Raw genomic sequence first — 26032 nt, forward strand, 5'->3', positions numbered from 1 at the left:
TGTCTCCCGCACGCGGGAAGGTGAGGCAGGCTGGGTTTCCACCCGCGCTTCTGCAAACACAAAGGTTATCGAACGCCGAAGGACACAGACAGCGCCGAACGGAGCTCTGCTTCTCAAGTCGTGCTGCACAGACTCAGACGAGGTTCGTTTTTGACGTTTATTTCCTTTTTTACCCAACCAGTTCCTCCCAGAGAAACCGAAAGCGGATGGGAAGCATCCATGGAAAGGAGGGCTTGAGTGCAGCGGCGCCCAGCTGCCAGGGAGGCGGCGGCAACGGGTCATACGCATCAGACGCACTTCGCTACGGCCCCGCATTGGACTCTTCGTAAGCGCTCCTCATGCCGGCGACGCCACGGCGAGCACGCTCTGCGTTTCCCATCGCTGTTCTTTATATTATGACAATTCTTTTTTATACACAGAACCAGGCTAGTTTCGCGGTGTGGGGGAAGGGGGGGAAAAAAAAAAAAAAGGAATTTCAAGGCATAAATAATATAAAAAGGCAACCATTTTTAAAAACATGATACATTCATATGACACTACTACAAAAAATAAATAGTGACTCTCTCTGTTATAATTAGCATCCCTCCATCACTCCTTTCAGCGACTCGGGTGTGCAGTTACTGGCGCTCAGCGGGGACAACCCTCACTTCCTCAGGTTTCCTGCGGCCGGAGCTGCCGCAGGTCCCCAGAACCGGTTAAGGTGACTCCGGACGAACTCCATCCTGCTTTTTCCTTACAGTCCTTCGAAACAGGCTGCAGAATAAGGGGACTCCAGCTCAACATGCGGTTCGATGTTTCCGAGTGCACACAGTTGTCACCTGCAAAGTAAGAGCAGGGTGTGTTGGTTGGTTGGTGTTGAGTTTTTTTGGTTTTTTGGTTTTTTTTTTGTTTTTTTTTCAAGTAGATCATCTCCTCTTTCAGCTCAAAGGACCCACAAAAGCCCCCGAAAATTCAGATCAACAAAAGTGGGTGAAGCTCGTTGAGCTCAGGCTCACTCCCACCGTACCGGGCACAAAAACATCAGGCCACAGCTCGGCGCGTCGCCTCTCTCGGAGCACGCCGACTGCACCGCTATTAAACAGCTCACGCCGATTAGGTCGCATTTGGGCAGTTTTGGGAGACCATGGGTAGGCTGTAGCTGCAGGCAACCGCGAGCCAGCAGAAATCGGTCACAGCCTCGTTATCTGCAGCGCGCCTGCTCGACGAGCGGCTCTTTGGAGGCATCAGTCAGGACGGGCACGACAGCCACAGGCACCCCAGCATCGCCGCTCCTCTCTTCCACCATGGGAAAGGTGGGGACGCTTCATCTTTCTCAAAAAGCCAGGTCTTTTGTAGGCTTAATTACTAGCTTCTCCACAATAAATTAAGCGCCCTACAGCTGTCCGACAGATTATTGCCGGCCTCAAAGCCGGGTGCGATCCTCTCCGGAATGCCTTACCATCCGTGTAATCCACGGAGAGTCGGTTCACGCCTTCTTGACAGCAGGGATGCTGAGCGGAGGGCTGCTCGCCTTTCTCCTTGCCGTCTTCCTCCGGCCGGGTGCCGCCGCACTCCGGGACGGCGGAGGCCAAGCACATGGCCACCATCACGTGATGGTTCAGAGGTTTCATCTCCAAACCGTCCTGCTGATAAGGTGCTACGAGGGGCACGACGGGGAGCGCGGCGCTGCCGAAAGTGCCGTTGGTTTTGGTGAAACACCTGCAGGGGGGACAGAAATCAACGTGGGGTTACGCAGAGCTGCTTCTTTCCCCCATTTATCTTGAGAAATTGCAATTTTTAATTATTTTACTACATGCATTCACTGTAAAAACAGTCAGAGAGCTTGCCAAGTAACTTTTCGATATATTTTGGGATCAACCCTGACATTAAAAAGAGGATTGAGCATTTTTTAATCCCAGCAGATGCCAAAACCATTCAAAACACGCTCGGTTACTTCCCTCGTCGATTGTGACCCAATAACGTGACTTGCGAGCCCGTTTCTCCACCAAGGCAGCCCCATAAAACAGGTTTTTCACTGCCAAGAAAAAGAGCTCAAGCTTGAAACCCAAACAGCAAACTTAAGTACCTTGGAAAATAAACACTAAGTGTTATCAGAGTGGACACAAATTAGAAAAATATATGCAATATTATAAATATAACCCCCTCCTCTGCTGTGTAACTCAGGTTGTGGCCCTATAAGATGTGTGTAAGGCTGTGAAATTGAAGTTAAACTGCTAAATCAATTGTTACAGTCAAGTTATTTAACCTTTAAAAAGAAAAAGGAGCCAGACCTTGAGACATGCACACCACCGCAGCAAGCAGGGAAAATGCCCGCAGTGTGTGGAGCCCTGTGACCAGCGTGGCCTCACGAACATTTATACAAGCAATTCCTACGTAAGAGAGCCCAAAAATCACACTTCGGTGTGGTTTTACACATAACCACAATCACCGCAAAAGTAAAAGGCTCACTTGTACGGCTGCCGTAAACTTTGGGAAGCCACCCCCCAAAACGCTCCGAGTTCCGCGGTGCAGAACAGAGATGGATCCGCGGATAAAAGCGTCAAAATAAGGATGGGCAGCGTTCAACCCCACCGCGAGCCAGCGACACGCTCTGTAAATCAGAGTAAGGGCCTGCCCAAAGTCCCAAAAAGCACTTTTATTCCATCAAAAAGGTCATGGTGAGGCAAGAAAACATCACTCTTGGGGGACGCGCCCTACAAACTCGCCTGGAGTCCTCAGTCTGTACCTGCACCTGAAAACCGCCGTCGGTATTGCCAGAACTGAAAGAGCAACAAAACATCCCAAAATAACGCAAATAAACTTTCTAGAGGAGGAACTGGAGCAAGCTTCCCCTCTGGCAGATGTTTCGCTCGCCAAAGGCAGGACACGGGACGAGGGAGGATCCTTCCAGCGGCGGCGGTATCGCCCCGGGAGCCTGCTCCCTCCCGCACGCCGCCAAGACGGAGCAGCACCAACCTTCGCTTTCAACCTTCCCTCTTCTATTTTGTCCTTCCGCTCCCACAACTGCCTCCAAAATCATTATTCCAAGTACCAAAATACCACAGAAGCCACTGAAGAATCCACATGAAACACATCTGGTCTTCAAACAAATCCATTTATTAGTTTGCATTTCTTTCCGCAGAGGTTTTGACTGCACTCACTCATTATTTAAAAAAAAAAATAAATTCTTAGAGGAATCCATTTTAAATGTTTGGGTTTGCATGTTTATGGGGCTTTCTTTTTAAAGACACAGAGGTCGGAGTAGTTCTTTGTATCACTGTATGGGCTTGAAGCATGTTTTAAGAGAGCAGTTCAGCTTTTTGTGCTTAAATAACCACATTTGGATGGAAACCAGCCATTGGTATCTCCAGAGCAGCGAGTGCAGGGATGTAAAAATCCCTGCTGCAGAAAACTGTCGACTCTCTGTGCTACAACCCCACCAAACTATAATCTGATTTAAACACCCACACCAGCACAATTCAGATTTAAAGAGCTGGGAAAACAGAGTGATGCGGCTTTATTTGAAATGTGTATTTCAGATCTCAAATTTGCGAAAAAGAGGGATATGCAAAAATGTAAACGCCTCTGCAACCACAAGGTCTCTAGAAAGATTTAGTGCAAAAGCACCAGAGGGGGGAAAAAAAGAAAAAAAAAAAAAGAAAAATCAGCTCTCAATCCTAACGTAACAAGCATAAACCACACTCGTCTTACCGGCTTTGTCCACAATAGCGAAGCGGGTATCCACGTTTCAGCGACTCCTACTTCTGGCAAGCCTCCATGCGCGGTTACGAGAGCATAAAGTGCTAATTTAAACAAAAACCGAGGGATTTCACCACCGTAATAACAAAACCTGCTCTGAGATGGCTATTGCTGAAAACAGCCAGCTATTAAACATGCTAAACCTTTAGGATTCGTTTGCACGTGGTCAAAAAATCAAACGACCGCTAAATTCAACCCAAATCAGCAGCAGCTCCAGGCGTTCAGTGGGAACAGGCTCATCTGGGAACTCGCGGCGCCACGGTGGAACTATGAGCACCTGGAACGCTCAGCGAGCTGGAGACCCTCACCCTTCCAGAGGCGTTTCCGCTTGCGCGTACCCTCCTCTGCTGTCTCCTGAGTGTTCGGCACGAGGCTGAACAAAGATTGGGGGCGGGGGGGAAGTAAAAAACAACAAAAAAAAAAGACTCCAGCCCCAAAATCCCCCTTGCCACAACCTACCAGCTTGACCAGGCTAACCCACCAGGCCTTCCTCCTCCTCGCCCCGACCTTGCACCCAGCTCCCTGGCCCCTGCGTGCCATTCCGGCACGTTCCTGGTCCTCCCTGCTCCCCTCTCCCATGTCCTCCTTCCACTCCCCCAGCACCCCAGGAAGGGAAGGGAGCAGTCCCGGCTGCGCAGCTCTTCTGCCAAACAGAGGTTAATGGTTCCCTCTGGGGTAAGGCAGCTGTAAAGGACAACTTGTTTCTCTATCAAGCAGTCAAATATAGAACGGGGATGTGAAAATTCAAAGTTCAGACCCTGCTGATGACCCATCTGGGAGGAACAGCAGAGTTGCAGAGGATGGAACCCATTCTCCCTGCTTTCTTAAGGAAAAAAACCCAAGAGCAATTAAAAATGTAAATATGCTCAAAACTGGAAAGCAGGCTCTTAATTACGGCGTAACACATACAGCATGTTCCATGTTACGGCCGCTCGTATGCATCTTGACGCCTGCTGCTGCACTTGAAACCAGACAACTGGCTGCTCCAGACAGCGCGCGCCCTGCGCTACCTGCGAGGAGCAGCAGCCCGGCTCCATCACACCATCACGCCTACATTTATGGAAGAAGGAAGAATTTAAAGCCTGTTCTAAGTCATATTTTACAGAGTAAAACCATGAAAATGAAGCGAACAGGTTTTCTGCCTTGAACAACAGCTTAAATTCAACTCAGCTTCTCCAGATGTACACCTAAAGGCAGCTGACAATTTTAATAAGACAGAAAATTCAAAGTATGATTGAAAAAAAATTCCAGAATTTACCAGTCAGAGCAGGCCAGCATGTCTGGCTTTCAGTCCTATTTTCAGACATTAAAATAACCAGAGATTTAGTCAGAAGCCTGGAAGGATATTCTTTAGAACTTTCTAAAGTGAAAAACCGAATAAAAAAGCAGAACTCCCAACTACAACGGAGAAGACAGACCTTCCCTCGTTCTACACAAGAACGCTTTTTCTCACGCAACAAACGCATCCCACGCTGGCAGCGGCTGGCCAGCTGCTCCTGAAGGCCTGAAGAACCTCAGACCCCAAGTTCTACAAGGAAGACCGTTGTGGGAGCAAAGCTGTGTCCCTAGCTTGTTGGTGCTCCTAAGAGAATGGCAGGAAATGTAAAATACAGAGTCCAATTAAATCCTATTTGACAAACTCCATCTGGAATGATTTTGTTATCTCAGAACTGAAGAAAACACAGGAAATACGGTTTAAAAAAAAAAAAAAATGCAGTGCCCAACCTGCCTCGCTTCCTAGAGAGCATCAGAGGATTCTGCTGAGCAAAACGAGCGCTGGGGTTTAATAACTTGTTTTATTCCATCCCGCAGACAATCACCAGCTGCTCTCACAGTCATAACCCGACATCGAGCTGCTCCGTGCCCCCGGCCGGGACTCAAGCTCTCCGCGTCCACCCGCCCCGGCTTTACCACAGCGCAGAGAGCGGGGGGCTCGGGCTCGCGAAGGCCCTGCCGCCGCGCAAGTTTTACATCACCTGTTATTGTTCCGACAGTTTCGGCAAGTGATGCACTCGGAGGGGTCGGCCTGCGGCACCGCTGTGTACATCCCGCCGCCCTGCAGCAGGAAGGATTAAAAACAAGAATAATAAAAATCAATTCTATTTGCACGGACAAGAGACGGTCACCGAGGAGGCAGTTCAGCGCAAGCCCCTTCCCTCCGTTCTCAAACTCTAATCACCTTATCAGTCTTGGTTACGTGCCCCTGACGTGGCACGGCAACACTGAGCTACTCCACGGAGCCGAGTGGCGGGTTTTTGCCAGCGTGTGTGTCACAGAAAAGTAAATAACTGCAGCTCAGGCAAGTATGTGGTAATTTCCCTGGTCTGTTTTCAGCTTAATGCGCTCAGGTTTAATTTAATAAACACACTGTAAATATGTTTATTTTTAACACTGATGACAGACATGAAAGCAAACTGCTGTTCGTTAGCGAGCTGTGCCCGTCTGGGGAGGCAGAACACTAAATTTGCAGGGCTGATGTCACAACATAAACCCATCCCACTTTCCTGTAATTACTCCGATTAGATCAGTTTACTTCGCTACACTGGTTTTTGAAACATTTTAATATTTTTACAGATGGGGTAATTCCTTAGCCAGCAATGACTCTGGCTGAGAGGGATTTTGTGTTGTTGGTTTTGGCTGCAGGGGCCGTTACAAGCCAGTAAAAATGCCCAGATTAACACATACCTCATTGTTAGGGGCTGGGCGGACACCGATGCGGGAGCCGCTTGGAAACGGCGCTGCGGAGCCGGGCTACCACGCCGTGTTTCAGGAGGGGAGCCAGTGTGGGGAAGCTCACCTGACTTTTGGGATTTCAAGTGGTAGGTTGCCTCTAAAAATCCCTATTTCTGCAAAAAACAGGGCCTGCCCTTCGGTTTTTGAGGCCGCCCAGTGCCATAGGGAGCACTGAGGAAATGCCTAATTAGTCTTGATTGCCATCCTGGCCAGTCTCTCTCTTCCTCATTTAGCCCAATCAATGAAACAATAAAGAGAGCCTTAACGAGGATGAGAACATCCTGTTCCTCTGCGCTGCCTCACCCGCCTGCCAGTCCCGGTCCTTCGCGGAAAGAGAGTGCGTGACTCAAAGCTTTCTACAACGTGGAGGGGAGGAAAAGAAAAACTCAACCCAGTCAACTGTTCGCAATGAGACTGTGGCGTTGCGCGTCCGTTTCGTGGCACTGAGACCTGTGTTTCCACATCGTATTGCCTTCCTTCCCCCCTCCCCCCCCCAAAAAAAAAAAAAAATAGGACAGGCAAAACATCAACACAAGCCTCCAAGCTTTCTCACGGACGAGCTTTCGAGCACTACAAAAAATCTTCCCTTCCTGAGGGCTCGTACAGCTGGAGACTTCTGGAGAGTTTCACCCACTGGGAGGCTGGACAGGTCCAAAAAACACGGTTTGGGCCTCGATTGCTCTTGAAAGCAAGCAAAAAAAATGGCCCTTCTTGCTAGAGGAGTAAAGCAGAGGCAGATCAGGTGAAGAACCAGCTAGTCTGGGCTCAAAGCTGGAGCTAACTGAAGTGGTAACTACTGTGCAAGTGCTAATTTGTTGTTCAATAAAATGAAGTGCTTGTGTTCAATTACTAACACAAACAATAGCCCCCCCTTTTTTTTTTTTCCAGAAACAGCATGGGTTATTCAGACTTTTGAACTTTTTCTTTCAGTTTTCCTGGGCAATGTTCACAGTTTTGAGTTAAGTTTAGTAAGTTTGAATGCGAGCCATCTGTTTCCATAGACAATAATGAAATCATTATTCTCTCTTGGAAACGGGACGCATTTCAGCAAATGAAGTATTTTTCCACAGCATACAAGGGCTGGATCGCAGACTTAAATTAGTTTTTAATTTTATTTTAAACTTCGAAAGAAAAAATGAGCCCGTCTCAAACAAGGGACTGAAAAAAAAAGATGTATGGGGCATTTTATTTTATGGAACCTCCTGCTACATTCGTGCTTTGCCATAATTAATAGCATTGCTTAGAGTTACAGATCTGAAACAGGTGGGGGAAAAACGGGTGATCCATAAAGCTGCAGAATAAGCAGCTATAATTAAATCTATTTAACTTGAAGATTGAGAAATACCATATGTACCAGTAAAGGATCTCAGCCCAGTACTGAAGCATTTTCAGAGCTTACACGCTGTTAGGAGGAGGGCAGAGGCAGATTTCCCAGAGTAAGTGGAATTCTTGCTGTCATCCGATATTCTCAAATGAAAACCATGATGTTTGTATCAGAAATATCAGCCCAGTTGCTTCCTCTGGGATAAGTAATTTAGTGGAACTGGCTGTTATCAACGGATGAGTATTTCCCCCACCCAAATTAAGCCTGCTCCTACAGCCTCTGAACAAATCCCAAGCTGCGGGCGGAGAGCTTACGTTCACAAGATGGTGGGGATGCTCGTAGTCCACGTGTGTCCTGGACAGGGAGCTGCTGTGCCCTGCGTACAGCCCGGCTCCTCCATTCATGATCCCGTTGACTCCGTTCGCAACTTTATGATGGACATGTGGACAGCTGTTGCCGAGGCCGCCGTTGCTCATGAAGCTTCCGTGGATGCTGCCGTTGACTCGGCTTGTGCCGGGTAAGGTCGTGTACTCAATCATTTGCCCGTTGATATCCGCCCCTTGACAGAGATAGCCAGGAGGGTCGTATTCTGCAAAAGATATCATCCCCAAAAGTATATTTATTGCCGAATGAGAAGTTAAACGAGCGTCTCTAAGAAACAAATGAAACTTCTTCTCTCTTTCTACAGCTTTTGTAAATTAACTGTAATATTTAAGTGCTTAGTATACAAATGTAGAAATGGAAAAGAGCCTCATCCTGGAGAAGAGACCAGGAACTCTGGTCTGAAAGGACTCAGCTGACATCAGTCACCATGAAGAGCGTCCTAAAAAGGGGCCGTTCCAGAAACTAACGCTGGGCTGCAGTTGAAGACGCCATCTTATCTTGCAAGAAGTTTTGTTTCATTTATCTTTGTCAGAGAGTAAGGACATTTAGAAAAATAACCACAGGCTGTGGAAAGAGCAAGGCTGATCTATGCCTTAGGAACAAAAAAAAAGACTAGTGAAGAGATTCAGCTAGCACAGAATGGTTCGACGGGCGCAGAGCACCTTGCAAAGCGCGCGTAAGCTCTAATGCATCTGCTCAAGGCTCCTACTTGCAAACTGGCAGGTTTTCCTTATGAACACCTCTCCAAAAGACGTGGACGTTGAACTCCATTTTACTGTGAAGGGACTGAGAGGTCCTCCAAGCACTGCAAGCTCTTTTTCTTTCCAGATATACACAAGAGAGGGAGAGATCTGGGGTTCAGGTCTCCACATTTTGACAAGTACTTCTGATCACACGCAAGTTCTGCCGCTGCAATCAGCGGAAAACTGCGCAGGTGCCTGAAGTCAAACATACACTGACAAAACTTTGCCCAGGAATTTCACAAACCGGTCTTCGGGTGAAACTTTGGGTGCTGCAATGCCGCAGGGCAGCAAGCATCAATGCAAAGAAATGGAGACACGGCTGCTCTTAAAAACCCCACACCTTCACCTCAGGCACACCTAGAAAGCACAAACCTCTAAATAAACGCCAGTTGGCTTATAACAGGAAACCACTTCCCATTCACAGAATGTAATCGTTACTAATTCGACTCTGATAATATTTTCGTCATGAAGAGAAACCAAAAATAACTCACTCTGCATGGCGTTCTGTTGACGGTTCTTCCACAGGCACATGGCAATGAACACGATGAGAATAAGGACCATCACCCCCAGGACGCAGCCCACAATCAAGTACAGCATGTCACCGCTCCGAACGGGGCCGTTGGAAGGCCCAGCTCCGCTTCCCCCGAGGCGGTCCGGGGGATTCGGCGGGGTGCTCAGGTCTTTCACGGGATATTCGGACGCTCCTGGCATGCGTTTCACTGGATGAAATAAGAGACAAGCACAGATACATTCACTAAGTGCGTTTTCTAAACGTGTTTTTTCACTATGAAATGAAAATAATTACGGCTGAGTTCGAATCCTAATGCCTCAAAGAGAACGCTTCCAAGTCAATATTAAAACCTGTAATGAGGAGGCCAGCTACTATTGGGTAATAACTGTTTGCCTTGGAAAATGGTTATTATCCCGCTCACTAACCCGCTCATTGAGGTCAGTCGAAACTTTAACGAGCAACCCAACACAGACATGGCTAGAACTGCACTCACTCTCCACTGGAAAGAGCGCAAATCTTTCCACTTCTGAGGTCAGGAGCAACCACAACATGCATTTCTATCGCCTCTCCGCTGCCAGACGACCTGCTTTTATCTGATGTGAACCCTGCTCACCCCGTTTTCAAAGCCATACTATTGAAGATACCAAGAGCTGAGCAGAAAAATCACCGAAAAGGAGATGCTAGTTTGACCCAGGAGTTAAATTTACGTTATTTTTTTCAGCACGCCACAGCTCGGATTCATTTCGTTTGACACCAAAAACCTAAAAGAGGTGTCTGGCTTGGGAGTGAAGCCGGTCAGAGAGACACAAGCAGCCCCACGCAGATACGTTGGATAAGCCGGATCACTCCCAATGCATTTTAAGGAAGAATCAGTACGAATGACAGATTCCATCTTGCCCATTTTACAACTAGGGAAGAAAGTTCTGTTCCTTGCAGGAGGAAGACCCACCGTGCACGCAGCCTTGAAGCGCTGCAGCTCCTAGCCCTTCTTTCAAAGGCTTTGCTGCTAACTTAGCTAAAGTTTGATGCTTCCGCTCCTGGAGGGCTTTTTTTTTTTTCTTTTTAAAAACATTTTTTCATAGCACTGCATTTGAAGTTTACTGTCTGCATTTTCCCTTGACAGCCTTACTTGGGTTTAGAGATTAAAGGAGACAGGAATTCTTCGCAAAATAAATGTGACTGCCATATCTGACACTTCCAGAGAACAGTGCAAACTTTGTGCCAGAGGCATGCAGGATTAGCGGCGGAGGCAGCCAACATCACCAGCAGCTGCCGCGGTCTGCGCTTACACAGCGTGTCACAGAGCCCCAGAAGACACAAAACAGACGTACAAATCAATTCTGTCATCTTCGAGAGTGTGGTTGTCTCCTAAGGAGAAGCTATCAGCACAGCAGGAAAAAAAAAAAAACCAAACCACCCCAGCCCAGAACAACAATGCTATCTCTCAGGCCAGGCAAAGCTGCAGAGCTTTGCTAAGAGCTCTTCTCGGGAGTGCGGCCTATCGGTTTCCATATGTTCAAAACAATCCCAGCTTCGAAAGACAAAACAACCCTCCAAAACATTCCAGAAAAATACAGTCTTCATTGCAGCTGACTTTTGCACAGGGGAGAAAAAAAAAAAAATTCAACGTAGCCGGTATCTCGTGCCACAAACCGCTGCCTTCGCGTGGGCCGGCAGGCGAGCAGATGCGCGATTTCGGCGCTCACCTTTGGTTTCGCAGATCATCACGTTGCTGTACTCGCTTTCACCACCTTCGTTATAGCACTGCATTTTAATGTCGTAAGACGTTTCTGGCTGCAGGTGATTTATCAAGTGCCACTGCTTCGTACCTGTGGTGGAGAAAAAAAAAAAAAAAAAAAAAATCAACTGCATTTCACTGCTCGCATGAGGAAGAATTAGGTACGAGTACGTCGCAGCGCCTTCCTCTATAAAATGCAGGGGTATTGCGGCTTTTCCTGTTAGCATAAAAGTCTTTATTAACAACTTATGGACTTATCTGAAATGATAAGACTCACATTGTCTTGCAAAAGAGATTCTTAGAAGAGCCTTTTAATGCATAAAAGTGGGGGTTTTTCAGTATTTTCTATTGATTTTTTTAAAAAATACCTTTCTCTACAAAACCCAGAAGTTGGTAAACTCAAAAAACAGACGTGCAGGTTTCCAGCATCTGTATATTTAAAATCAACAGCAGCTCTGTGCATCTTAAATATGAAACTGCTCTCTTTTACCCCAAAACTTTCCACAGCATTTCACAAGCTGGTTTTCCATAGGAAAAGCTTTCCTTCGCTAGTGGCACACAGTGAGGGGATGGGTTTAGGATGGGTTACGCTAGCTATTTACAGTACACAGGGCAAATAACAAGGAAAAAATGGCTCAAAAACCAGATTAAACCTGGGACAGGGGAAAATCTTCCCTGTGGTAAGACCCTCTCCCAGTTCGCAATCCCGCAGGATCCCTAGAGCTGGGAGGTACCAACCGGAGCCGCCCGTTTTTTGTAGGGAGGATACATCTGGGTCGCTCAACTCAGCCGAAACCGCAAATAATGGAACGTGTGTTTTATTAAACGTACTAGGAAATAAAATTAAAGTTGGCGAGGCCGCCTCTCGCACTGCCTACCCTGCAGAGCCGGGTCCCAAGCCAAGCAATCTTCTCTAATAGGATGGTTTTGTCATCCCTGGCGCCCGGCCAGCGTTTCATTTAGACACCCTCCTGAAGTACTGAGCACTTCCATATAAATCACTCTCCGTTTTTACTTTCACGGGCTTGTGACAAATTTTAATAAACAGCAACCTTTTTTTTAAAAAAAAAAAAAACTTTTTTTTTTTTTTTAGGGAGTTTAATTAACTGTTTGAGTGCTCTTAATCCCTCCTGGAAAATACCACCTTGAACTGTTTCCACTGTTTCTAAGAAACTGTCATACCACCTACTGATTTAGGCATTAATACAAAAAAATAAAGCCTGCTCGGCCGGCGGGGCTGTCACCACGACTCCCTCCAAACTCCTCCAGGCCCCCAGCCCGGGTGCAGACACCCCTGCCCAGCCCACACAAAGGGCAGGGGGCACCCAGCACCCCATCTCGGTTCAGGGGTTTCAGGAGGGGACGCACCGCACGGTTCGTGCTCCATCCCTCGCACGCCAGGCGTCCCGAGCGAGGGCAGCCAAGCTCTGGCTGAAGCTGGAACCAGTCTCTCCCTAAATCGTTTTCCCAAGATTCACGCTCGGCTTTCCCGTCGCCCCCACCCCCAAGCATTCCTTTCGGTAATTACTACTCCAGGTTTTAGGTTTCCGCTTCAAACCATTAGTGGAACTGGAATCAGTACAGGCACTTTAACTGTCCTCTTCGTGCACCATTAGCAAGGAAAAACATTTAAACAACTGACATCAGACTGCATTTACATCTAAAATTCAATCTCCAGGACCCTGAGAGAGAGAAATTCAGATCAGCAACGCAGGACAGGGCCGATCTGGCTTCGCTTTTCCTTCAAGCTGCTGAAAGATTCCGAGGAGCCATCCGAGTCAAGCTTTTTGCTTGGTTTTTTTCTTTAAATAGAATCTGATTTTGCCTATAGCGGCATTTATAAGGAAAAAAAAAAAGTTTTCTGCAGAGTTTTGAATGTCTCGAAAGACAAGACTTAACAGGAAACGGTAAGGAAAGCCTCCGGCAAGTACTTAGCTAACACAGGCATCACAACACTTTTTCCACAACTCACGCAGTCATTTCAAGATAAAATTCCCTGTCAAAAAAAAGAGACAGACAAATTCAAAGGTAACAGAGGGGGGAAAAAGTGAAGAACAAGTGATTTATGGCAAAAATACCTTAAGTCACATGTTTCTCTGCATACTTCACATCAAATACTTCCAATTACACTTTAATTGAAAATAGTTCTCGTATTTTTTTTTTTCCCCTGAAAAGGTAATTTAGGGGAGTACAGTAAAGAAAAGTTTAAGTTTAAATATTTCCACCAAATGAGTCTCTGTTCCAGGCTTTGGCAGAGCAGAGCAGCTGCTAATGGTTTCAGACTGCCACGAAGAGTTCAATACACACACACACACACATATATATGCACTCTCTCTCTCTCTGAAAAAAAAAAAAAATCAGGAACAAGCTAATTTCACAGCACAGTGGAGCCCACTTAAACAGCTAACTGCTTAGTGTCCAAGATTTATAAACACACGGGTTCTGTCTAGCAAAGGCTGAAATACATTTGCAGATGAAGGTGCAGACCGCGTAAGCTTCTTTACAGCGACCCTCTGAGCCGAAACGCTGGATCTCTAATAGCTTTACGGTGTGCAAAAGCTTATGTCACGCATCAAAGTACTATGTGGAGTATTGTCTAGCAGGGGAAAATTTTCAAAATAAAGGCCCATTCCTCTTGTAACTGAAATAAATGAGGGGAGAAAAAATAATTAACGTCATCGGGACAGAATGAGATCACTACGTTTACTCAGCCCAAGCAATAACGACATTAAGTAAAATATTTTTAAAAGGGTTTTCCACTTCTGGACTAATATAGACATTATCTAATAACTTCTTCCAGGAAAGTGATGATCTAATACGCACAGGGAAAAAATATAACCTGATTAAAAGCTAAAATGAAGCACAAACATACCTACATGTGCAACATACTACATGCACTTGAGGCTAAAAAGTGATTTCCTCACAAGCGATCAAGCAAGGCACAAGGAGAGCAGGGCAATCACACACAGGGCACTGCCCGGCTTTGAAAATCCGTGCTGGGGTAAACCATCTTAAAAGCCAGCTCGTTATTAGTACAGCCTCTAACACAGATGCGCTTACCCGGGGTTAAATCTCATTTACGCTGCTTTCTCTTTACTCAGCGGCTTAAAACTAAACTGGTTTAAACAGATCTGCATCGACGAGCTGCAGCAGTCTAAGACGACAAACTTAAAACCAGTGTTTGGTTCTCAAGTTTCCATGTCGAGAGGCTTCAGAAGGAAGAAACAAGTTCATGTGTGGGCAGAACTTGACGTTAGGTAGTTGGGATAGCTACTGCTGTGAAATATATTGTGAAGACTTAGCTTGTGAAAAGCAGTTTAGATTTCATGTAAACACAGCCAACATGGCTACAAGATGTTCTCCTCCACCGAGCAGTGTTACTAAGCATGCGTATGCTGCGCCGTACCTTCCACGATGTCCCTCTTGTAGTCGCTGTCGTTGTCGCTGTCCGTCGGCCGATAATAGATGTAAAAGCCTTGGATGGGCGTGTTGTTGTTGCTCGACGTGATATACTGAAAGAGAATTTTAAAAGACTGCGTTGGAGAATAAAGATTTTAATTGAGTCCTGCCGAGTTGTCGTCACTGAGTAACTCACCACCCTGAAATGCGTATTTTTTAACGAGGTTGTGCACAGTGTAGGGGGCGGTTTGCACAGAAGCTGCGAGACAGAAGAGGATTCTCAATTGCTGTGGACGTGCAGGCACAGCTGAGAGCAGCACAATGCCAGGGGTTCTCACAGAGCTCTCTGTCACTGAACTCCCGGGACCGGTCGAAAAAAGGAGGGGAGCACGGGGGCAAGGGACTGAGCTGGGGCTGACGCTTTCCTCCCACACCACTTTCCAAACCGGCAATTAGCGTTTGACCATGAACGGCCTGAAAATGTGCGTGATTAACGGAAATGGAAAAGTTAAGACCATTTTTTACTTCAGAAAGAGTTAAGGTCACTCTAAAATTCAGCTCAAGAATATTTTACTCTAAGTTATGCAGCCTCCTGAGGAACAAGGGGTTATTTTAAGTTTATTATCCTTAACATCTCTTCAGGCTGAGCTAGCAGAGCAAACTAACACTGGGAACTCTACACGTTAAATCCTCCAAAGTATACCAGGGGGTTAGATTTCAAAACAAGAGCAAAGAATTTCTGTGGGTTTCAATAAGGACTTTAAAGTACTTGTTTACAAAAGACGAGGTAACAGGGGAAAGGAAAACGTTTCTCTAACATGAAACCCGTACTGGGTGTGAGGGAAGACGGCGGGTTTTAAACGCAGTGCCCGCTTCCAGCCATCACAGCCTGGATTGACAAAAGCAGCAGGAACGGCAGGAAACGAAGCCAACTCGCTCGCAGCTCAGGGCAGGAAGAGCGGTTTGGACAGAGTTAAGCCCACTGGTGCCTCCTGACACGCCTGTGCCAAAGCAGGTGGAGCACGGCGGCTGCAGCCCTTCACTGGAGCTGCCAGTGGGGCTCACATCTGGTGTAACCGGAGGCGGTGGCGCGGGGCGTCCCCAGGCAGCCGGAACGGGAGACTGAGGTGGAAGGACGCCGGGAGACAGCGCAAAAGGGAGCAAACTGCCAAGAGGGCTGGCTTGGAGGAGGAAAAAGGGGTTGGAAATGGGGGGCAAAGGGCTCATTGGGCACATGGCCCGTTAAGTTACCTAACTCCACCATGCAGGCGTGAGGTATTTTAGCTCTCTTGTAGGAAAAAGATCATCTCTGAGTCTCAGGGAGGAAACCACTCCTCGCTACTCTGCAATCAGCTCTTAATCCTTGACCTCTAAGAGCCAAAGCAGTAAAAGTTGGCCTGCAACTGCAAGAAGAACAGGAGACAGTTACACCTACCGTCCATTTTAACATGATCTGCGTGTCGCTGATGGCTTCGGTATAAGCAATGTGAGGTCCCGCGATGGGGCGGTTGGAGAACCGGCTGGTAAACCCGGCCACTTGGTAAGGGCGAGAGGCTGCGCTGCGTGGGCTCTCCCCGTAATTGTTCACCGCAATCACACGGAACCTATACATTTCTCCTTTTAAGGGAAAAAAGTGAAAGGAAGAAGACATTGTAGCAAAACAAGCACCAGAAACAGGATTCAAGGGAAGACTAAACAGATTAGGAAGCACTTTTTGCACAACATCCAATTAGAAAAAAATGCAGGACTCATTGCCACAGACTAACGCAGACATCAGAAACATAAACAGCTTCTAAAAGTGATTGGGGAAACTCACTCAAGAAAAATCCAAGGGCTGTTAACACACAGAGATGGAGACGCCTCCATCAGCTCTGGAAGTCCCTAAACTGCAAACTGGTGGGCACTGAGAAGATGCTTCAAGGGACGCCTGTCATAACCCGTTCCCCCTACTCCTGCACTCTTTCCCTGAGTTCAAGGCTGGACACCGGGAGAAATCAGGACAGATGTTTTTCCACTAAAGCATTTTTCTCTTTTTGCATTCTGGGTGCTTACTAGAAGGACAATTAAGTTAAAAATAGCAGTAATACACAACTCTCCTCTCCGCATGAACAAATATTAAATTATGGTGGGGTTTTTTTCCACTTGGAAAGCCAGAAATCAACTTGAATTGATGTAACGAGCTCCTGTTCCACACAAAAACCCCCCTAACCAACCAGAAACAAGATAATCCAAGCAGAAGTTAAAATGAAACAACCAAAGAGTTGCAGTATTCTCTCAGCAGGAGTGCAGTCATCTAAGCAAAGAGAAGAGCAACAACAGCTGAGGTGAAGGGAAGATGGTGTTTAATACCTGGCTCCAAGTTACGAACTTCCACAGACAGCTTGGAAGGAGAAATGTTGTCGGCTGCAATTAGCCAGTCGCTGTTGCGACCCAGGCGTTTATACTCCACTTTAAAGGCAGTAATGGGGGAGCCACCATTTGCCCGTGGGATCCACGTGACATAGATGGATGATTCCGATGCTGTGGAGATCGTGGGTCGGTCAGGAGCTTCTGGAACTGAGATGAAAAGCTCAGTTACAAGAGGATTAGAGTCAGCTGAAACTTCACTTTCTGTAGAAACCAACTAAACTAGTTGCTGATGATTAAATTAGACTTCATGCATTAACAGGGCGAATCTCAAACCCTCCTGTAATAACTACTCCTCCTACTCTTCTGGAAAAGATGTTTGAAGAGCAGAAAACAGAGGAATCCATTACTTTATCAACATAATAATTCAAAAATACATGGTGTTGCACTACCCCAGCCCATGCCTACGTGGAAACAGAACGGCATACTAAGTGAACAGGAAAAACCTAGGCATTGTTTTCAAAACCCCCAAATTCCCCCAGACCCAAGGAGAGACTCAACCCATCCAGACTCATGAGTGCTGTATTGGCAGAGAATGAAAATTAAGAGCAAACAAAGCATGCAATGAATGGCTGTACTTACTGAACCCACTTGAAGTTAGAGACAGCAGTGGAACGGAAAGAACAGAAAGAGGCGGTGTTAGTAAATCTGGCGGTAACCATTCCGACGACCTGTGACAGCTGTAAGGCTTTACTAAACTAGCTTGTATTCATTAACATGGTGCTGGTCACGAGGAGAGGAGGAACCCAGCAAGAGCAGCAAGCCAGCAGCTTTGGGGACATGAAGCAAGCTGTGCGTTTGCAGCCGGGCACACGTCAAGTGTCTCCTTGCGTGGCTCCTCTGACGTTTCGCACTGTCACAAGCAGGCAATGCTCAGTTCCTCACCTGCATTATTAAACCTCTCCGCTCACCTTTGGTTTTACCCGGAATTTTAGATATCAAGTCACCTCTGAGGTCTTAGCCCCGGAGTAAATTTGCCTGCATCAGGTCAATGAATTCAGAGGCTGGCATGGAGAGAAAAAGGACTAGAAATACGCTGTTTTCACTGGAAACCAGGCTAAAAATCACACCTACTGGGAAGTGGTTGTATCTTCTTGCCATCAGAAATAAGCCTATCCCTGGGAAGCCACAGGAAAACATTCAGAACAGATATAAACCACTCTGAGAACTTGAAACTCTGATGTGGGCATCTCCCATTTCCCCTCTTCCCCAGTAGAAGAGAAAATCAGAATATTTAGCAAAAAGCAACAGCAGGTTTAAGTACGAGCAGGAAGAACACGGGTTACACGTGATAGATTTATTTTTTGAGAGCCAAACATGCAGGTAAGAGCACCCTTGGAACTATTATATGCCCACTAGATGAGCACACGCATTTGCTAAGGTCATAGCTTCAAATACCCCACCGCAGATGCCAAAGTCTGTAAGTCCCCAAGCAGCAGTGCATTTCTTAAAATTGCCGTAGAAACACGAGGTATCACGGCAAGCACTTAAAATGCTAACTCACTGACTGAAATAAGGTCACCTTTCAGCTAGTCCCAAAGCATGAACTGTGATCTTTTACGCTGGAAACACACAACAGAAGATCTGGCAAATATCTGACCTCGCTCACAGAACTCCCACAAGAGAAGAAAAATACCTGTCTCAAAGAAGGCTGGGGAATAAACAAGAAACAGAAGAGGTAACGCAGGCACCCGGAGCAGTAATAAACACAAGCTAACACAGATGCACCTCAGTCTGCAACGCCACTTTCAGCACAGGGATTACAAACCACCCATACACCGACCTCCGCTGTGTCGAGACAGGTCCGGAAGGACGACACCGAAGTTCTTTGTCCCTTCGTGAACGACGGGATGCTTAGGAATGCCTACTGGTGGAGAGGGAGCCTGAGTGTTTTTCGAGGATGATGTTCGTTCTAAGAAATAGAATGATATAGAGTGCATCAGCTTGGATAAGAGAACGCTATTCATTGCCTCTCACAATACTCCCGCTCCACAAGATCACTCGCTGCAGCGCAGGGGACTGAAGCCTCCTCTCCGAATCACAAGCTGAACAGTCAGGAGAGCAATTAGGGAGTTTATTCAGGGGAGCAAGGAAGGAGACTGCCCATCAGCCCAGGGACTCTCTCGCCATGGGTAAGTGATGTTCATCTGCAGTACTAAGGGCTGCAGTACCGCGTCATGAATTCACAGATTTCACAAATAGCTTAAAATGCTATTCAGAATGTAATGTATCTGGTTGTTGTACATTAGTATGAAAAATATCTGATGGTTTGTATGCTGAAGAGTACAGCCACCAGTATCCAAGCTTGAAAGAAAAGCATTGCTTTGATTAGAAATGTTCTTTTGCTTGTCGCTGTCTACATGCAGCTATGGGAACAGCTGGCTTCTGCTCAGCTGAGATTTTCACTGAGGTGCCTGCAAAGCAAACCAGAAGCAGTTGTGTTGATACACGAAAACCTGACGGTGCAGAGAGTTTCTTTTGCGAAAAACTTGAACAAGGACAGGCTGCTCCCTGACTTAGCTCCTTTAAGCAAGAAGAACCCTACAGTATAAATCTTAATAATCATCCCAAAAATAATATTATCAAGCTTTTAATAGCTTCTACTTACCAACAGCCCTGGCAATGCTCAGGGAAGTTTGCCCCACAGCCATTTTAGTTACTACAGGTTGCTCTTAATTGTAGAATATTTCATACATGGTGCAGCAGACAACATACAGCTGATGTCATTTAAATAAATGTCCTCTGGAAAGCCTAGGACACAGGGAACATTGTGCTGCCCCTACCTTTGCTGGTGCGAAACGTCAGCATGGCAGGCTGGCCTTCGCCAGCAGCGCTCCTCGCCACCATTAAAACTTCGTACAAGCTGGAAGGTTCCAGCTCGGTGAGCCGCAGCTCGTTCTCGCTGCCAGGGACACGCACCGTGTGCCAGCTTCCCGCTGCGCTGACGCCGTCGTTCAGCTGCACGGGACAGAGAGAGAAAGCTCAGCATCAGCAGTGAGGTGCAGAGAACCTGGTGTAACACTCAAATCCCTCACGCTGTCACACACAGGCATCAAAAGGAGCTCTGCCACTCGCCAAAACTCTTTACGTTTTCCCGTCTCTCCCTATGGTTTGTCTCCAAGTGCTCCTGCCACAAATCAGCACTTGTGCAGCCACCTTCACAGCGCTCATTTGATAAACTTCACTTATTTTCCCTCTCCATACACAGGGGCACACTTGGTTTTGGGGAAAAAAAAAAAAAAAAGGGCATTTTCACTCATGGCTAAAACTAGCAAGAGACCAAATGTATTAAAGACTTCAGTCGGCCTTTAGCTGGCAGCGTGCGTGACGTTAAGGGGCTGGACCCAGCACCCTAACGAGAAGGGGATGTTCCCTGAACTATCCCAGCTTTTCCTGTACTTCAGCATTTTAAAATGTTTACTAGCTAAAATGGGCAATGAAAAGTATGCCTTAGTTACTTCTCAAGGCTGGAAAAAAGTCAGCAGGGAGACCAAAGATTTAGTTTTTCATTAATGCATGTTTCCTCTTTTTTTCTTTTTTTTTTCCCCCCAAAAAACAATCTCACTTTTTAATTTAAAAGTCACCAGCTCCATTTAAGAAAACAGATTCAGGGTAGTCCCTTAATGCTTGACCTTTGCAGTAAAACATTACCCCCAAATCCCAAGGGAAAAGACAAAGATTCTCCCAAAAATAAACTACTAAACAAGATAAGACTTTAATAAAACATGGAAGGCAGATCCAAACGCTGCGGATTATCAAAGGTTATGCCAGAGGTCTTTGTTCAAATATTTCCCTTCTGAAGCAACCAGTCTTCTAAAAGTTTTATTCCCTCAACTTTTTTTTTGTTCCCTCTTTAAATAAAATAATTTAATGACACAAAGAGTGCACCACCCTAAAAAAACATGGTAAACTCCCTACCGAGAAAGGCGTGAGTGAGCACATTTAATGGGGAAAGGATTACTGTGAGCGAAGGGCAAGCATCAAAAAGGTCACAGCCGTATTCAACGTTTTCAGTGCTTATGCAAACCAACCAACTTTGGACGAGAAATTGTACCAACAGACTTTGGCACTAGGTTTGCAGGAACTGTCAGGTCAAAAATTTAAGCATTACCCCAGGCTCAGACAAGATCAGGATGTAGAGGATTAAAAAAAGCTTATGAAACACAAACCAAACAGCTTTGCCACGCAGAAAACTGTTTGCTCGGAAGAAAGGGCACAGTTCTGATTTCAATCAAAAGAGCTCGCTGCTGACACACCGTTTTTAAGGACGTGATCGGTATCTGCTTAGGAAATTTTAGTTCATATTTGATAACTTCAGTTTAGTTGTGCCTCTCTGGGACAGAGTAGCAAACTCTTTGACGTACTGCGCTGTATTCTCTCTGGCCTGACACCACATTCTTGTCAACGCCAGCGCTGCAAAGATTACTGGTTCCTTGAGAAACCTAAGAGAGTTAAATCCGCCTGCCGCCGTACACCGCTTCGCTACGGAGAAACGTTACCTTGCGGTATTTGACAAAATAGGCATTGATGGGCAAGCCCCCGTCCCTCCCCGAACGCCACACCAGGTTGTACATGTCCGGCTTCAGCGTCTGCGGGGGGCTGAGGATGATGGGGGCTTCGGGGGGAGCGGCGGCATTCAAGGCCTTTTCCGTCGCAGCTGCATCTGAATGCAATTTTGTTGGAGGCGAGCTTGAAAACGCTGTTTCTGCACCAAAATCGTGGTTGCTTTCATTGCTTGGGGTGATCTCCACAGGAGCCATTTCTTCTGCTTCCGTGCCAGTTTCTGAAAGAATTGTAAAGGGAGGATTCTGGTTACTTCTTCAAGATGACGTACTGCCCCACGCAGAGGGGACACGAAATCATTTAACAGAGTCATTTCCAAACCAGCCCTGCTGCAAAAAGCCAGCTCAAGAGATGCCCCTGCAGACCTGAACCCTGGGGTGTTTTTGGTTTGGGTTTCCCCCCGCCCCAGCTCCTCGAGTACCAAAGAGAGAAAAACTGAAACACGATATCCGCAGGCTCGGTTTGACTAGCATCTCCGATAAATTAAGTAGCATGTTAAAAGAACAAAAAAAAACCCCCCACCATAGCTCCACTTGTGACACAAATGCAGTAATTCTACATTAATCTCGGTTGTACAAGGAACTTTTCATGGCCTGAACTGGCGTGCACACAAGAGGACATTCTCCTGCCTCAGTTTCTGAGGTTTTAGCTGTAATTTCAATCAGCTTTGAAAGCTGCACGACTCAACTACTTCATCTGAAAATTTGTGCTGAAAATAAACTCAGTTTACCGGCAGATCACGCAATTTAGTACCAACGCACTTCTAGAAATCCTGCTCCAGCCTCCTCCATCCTATTTACTTTGCCTGGTACGAAAAAAAAGAAAAAAGAGGAAATACATGTATCTATGTAATATCAGTAGTATGAAAGAGGCCACGAGACAAAAAAAAAAAAAAAGGAGAAAAAAGAGAAAAAAAAAAAAGCACTATTTGGCCAATGCAGGGCCTGTCAGCATTCCAGGCAGGAAAGGGACGGCAGGTTGGACATCTGAGATTATCCAGGACAAGTAAACGTCAGCGCTTAAAACGAGAACGTTTGGGAACGAGCACGGCTCCTCCAGGTTGCACGCTGCAGCGCCGGGACTGCCAGATGTTCTTAGCCCTGTCCGTCCTTTCAGATTTCTGTAGGTTTACGTTACGGGCCAGGGTCTGGAAGGGGAAGGGAATGAAGGGAACTTGGTTTACAAAACAAACAGATTCCTTGGTAATGTAAAGCCTAGGCAGCGTTAGCCTGGCCGACTCGGATTCCTCCAAACCTCCATTAAAATACCAGCAGCAAGTGTGGCTGCTATTTTTGGCCACTTTTTAAAAAGCTGGGAAGGAAAGTTCTCTTCTCAAATTGAAGACACACTCTCAGCAAGCATTCCTTGTTTGTTTCCTCCTATTTATTCAGCAATGCCACAAAACTCGGAGACGGGAAGAAGGGAACAAGGCGGGGAGGACGTCCCCCAAGCCAGATGGAGTTTGCTTAAAACGTCAGACGCCCCCAGAACAATCTCCAAGTGAAAAGGTTCTCTACGACCGTCAGCGAAGCAGCGGGAAAGGGACGCACCGCCGCGCGTTAATATTGGAAACAAACGCCGCACACGCTGGAGGAGGCAGAAGGCCCCGCGGCGCTGCGGCGGACCCAGAGGATTAGTGGGTGGGCACGGTACGGTTTCATGCCCGCTAGCATGGGGGAAACGGACTCTTGCGCGCGGAGGACGAGTTGTGGTTTAGGCTGGTGACAGGAGACCTGCAGTCATCGCTGTGTTTACTGCTGTGTAAGGGGAGTCGTCAACAGCTGGCAAGCCGTTTGTCTTTTTTGCTTCGGAAAACAACCCCCCGGGTAACAATTTCCATTAAGCAGTTCGGATCTGAGCTCTTTTTGCTAAGTTTCTAGCATAATTGCTACCCACAGAAACCAGTACATCAGACTTCTCTTTGCTGCTGTGTCATTATGCAACTTTTTTCAGCTGTTCTTTTTAGTGCCATCCCTTTCCCCTTCACCACTGAGACTTACTCTTCTTCCTCGGCTTCCCGCTCCACTGCGAAACGTGAGCAGCACCGAGTTCTGGCAGACCAAAGGCTGTACGTGCCCAAAATCCCACCAGAGAATGACCCAAATCTGGGCATTAAAAGACTGTATTCATAGCTTTCACTCGTGTTCTCCAAAATACTCCGTATTTTACAGCTTGCTGTTGTGTCTCCCCTTCGACTGCCTCACTTTGAAGGCAAAACAGCCCTCACGTCTTTGGCCTCTCCTCCTGCAGAAACTATTCCAGGCCCCTCTGAACCCACCTGCCACGTTTCACAGCGCCTTTTCTAGTTCTTCTACGCCCTTCCTGAAACAAGGGCACAAACACGCAAGCAGATTTCAACCCGCTGCCAGGCCTTGGGTTTGTAAGGCAGCAGAGCAACCTTTGTATTTTGTCTCCGCTGTGCAAACAGATCGCATTCCCAGGCGTTGCTCCCTGGTCCTCAAACAACCGGAGGATCCTCCCTCCTCACGACCTGTCCAAGTACCTTAGCACTGGCTGGGAAAGCACCCGGAAAATCTGAACGCAGCAGATCAGGGAAGTCCCCCACGCCTGGCAAGTCTTTCAAATCACCCAAAGACTTCTCAGAGGTGCCCGGCTTCTATAAAAATCAGCTTCAGCCTGCTCTCCGCTGTATCACCTACCTACCGACCACAAACGCTACTCCTCCTTGTGTTTTATACTAACCTGCCTGCTCCTCAGGCTTCCTGGGGCGTAGTTTTCTCCTTTATTTCCAACAGACAAAGTTATTTTGGAGAATTAATCCAGTGTTTGGTAGGGAAGCTACTGCCATGCGTGCAAACACCACGGCTGTCTAAAAAAGACTTAAAATAAGCGCCATGGGTACAGGATCCTAGGGCTATCGTTTTACATTTTGGTGGTTTCTCACTATGATGGGGGCTTAAGTTGCCCTGCCCGCTTTTAAGACCATGCAATGAATCACCTCGTGGAATAGATCCAGCAGAAAAGGGAAAAAAAAAAAAAAAAAAAAAACCAAGAGAAAGAGAGAGAGATACATGTTTTCAGCCAGACGAGCTTTCTTACTGTGTCCTTGCAGTAGGCAAGTGACAGGAACGAGCTGCTGAGGCTGAGAGCTGCTTAAGGTGATCCTCCTGCCAAAGAAATGCACTGGAATCACAGCTTAGGTCATTCAGGTGCTCCGGAAGCGTTACCTGGCATGAATTCTTCATTAGAACACCTAAATGTCTGAGCACGTCTTTTGGCATGGTTGGGGACTGTTCTAAAACCCTAACAGCTCCCAGAAACTACTTGAAGACTTTTATATCAAAACCAAATGCCTTAACCACCCCCTGCACCATCATCGGCAGCTAGTACAACATATTAGAAGCCGATAAAAGTTCACAAACAAAACATGAGAGCTGAACTTACTGCCATAAAATTCCGAGGCAAAGCAGTGGGATTTTTCTATCTGACACAGACTGAATTCTGGGATGATCTTTAGTTTTGTGTTTCCACTCAGCAAGGTCCAACAGTAACTTATCTGTAAAACTACACAATGGGATTGCTTTCTTGAGGTTTTTTCTTTCTTTCTTCCTCTACGCGAACCTTTAAGCATCTTTTCTTTTTTTTTTTTTACGTAAATTTTAAACTCTAACCAGGGGTAACGAAGAAACTTAAATATGGGGCCACATATTGAATTCCACTGACCTTAAATCCCACTGACGTTCCGCTAAATTTACTAAGGCAAGACGCTGAAAGACCTGAGAAACTTAAATGTAACTAAAATCTGTGTCTTGGTTCTCGTGAAGGGAACTTGGGGGAGCCTAAACCTGTTATTAATATCACACAATATCCCAATGTGAAGAACGGAAATGTCTCTTTCCTATCTTGCCTGTAGTATTAGAACTGTCTTTACCTAGTAGCAACCTCAAGAAATTAAAAAACCTCACCCCTGGGTAGTTTTTAATCATATACGCACAGCCATTTCTCCTCTGCCTCAGGTGGAAGGGAGGAACTGCTCCACAAAGACAGCCGAGACTCCTCTGCTTTGTTTCCCCAGGATGCCTGCGCTACCTACCAGCCCTTAATCTCTTACTTCTCACCCAAGTCAGGGAGCCAACTGTGCAATTCTGCGCTGCAAGCTTACCGACTGCAAGGAAGGCTTTTGACACCATGGAGCCGTGCTCGTTGATGGCTTCACACGTGTACTCCCCGGCACGCCCAGGAGTCACGTTCCTGATGTGCAAGGTGCTTGAGCCCGCTTGAGACACGGAGAAGTAGGTGGGTTCCGCAGCGGCGCCGCCCGGCATTGCTGGAGGAGGTTTCTGCGGTTCTGAATGAAGGACCTGGGAAGGGTGGCTGGTAATAAGTCCTCTGCTGTCGTACCAACGGATCACGGGAATGGGTAGGCCAGTGGCATTGCAAGATAGCATAACATCCCCACCGTCTATCACAGCAATGCTTGCTGGTGGAGAGACTATAACTGGCCTAGAGCCTTTGCCTAGGGGAGGAAGAAA

The 26032-nt window shown here is 46.8% G+C and overlaps 1 protein-coding gene across 4 annotated transcripts in view; it reads right to left on the reverse strand.

Annotated features, from left to right (window-relative positions):
- Positions 1-147: 147 nt before the first annotated feature.
- CDON (cell adhesion associated, oncogene regulated) overlaps positions 148-26032 on the reverse strand; it is a 62634-nt gene continuing 36749 nt past the window's right edge. For all 4 annotated transcript variants that reach the window (XM_086766247.1, XM_086766245.1, XM_086766246.1 and 1 more), the window contains exons 8-20: positions 25663-26016; positions 21476-21759; positions 19760-19934; positions 18760-18888; positions 16920-17126; positions 16006-16187; positions 14578-14683; positions 11140-11262; positions 9414-9641; positions 8110-8384; positions 5715-5794; positions 1439-1698; positions 148-818 (exon numbers count right to left, since the gene is read on the reverse strand). In XM_086766247.1, coding sequence (XP_086622373.1) covers positions 652-818; positions 1439-1698; positions 5715-5794; positions 8110-8384; positions 9414-9641; positions 11140-11262; positions 14578-14683; positions 16006-16187; positions 16920-17126; positions 18760-18888; positions 19760-19934; positions 21476-21759; positions 25663-26016 — 2570 coding nt within the window. In that variant the 3' untranslated portion in view covers positions 148-651. The remainder of the gene's footprint in view (positions 819-1438; positions 1699-5714; positions 5795-8109; positions 8385-9413; positions 9642-11139; positions 11263-14577; positions 14684-16005; positions 16188-16919; positions 17127-18759; positions 18889-19759; positions 19935-21475; positions 21760-25662; positions 26017-26032) is intronic.

Source organism: Chlamydotis macqueenii, chromosome 24 (assembly GCF_036417535.1).
Source record: "Chlamydotis macqueenii isolate bChlMac1 chromosome 24, bChlMac1.mat, whole genome shotgun sequence".
In the NCBI taxonomy this organism is placed as follows: domain Eukaryota; kingdom Metazoa; phylum Chordata; class Aves; order Otidiformes; family Otididae; genus Chlamydotis; species Chlamydotis macqueenii.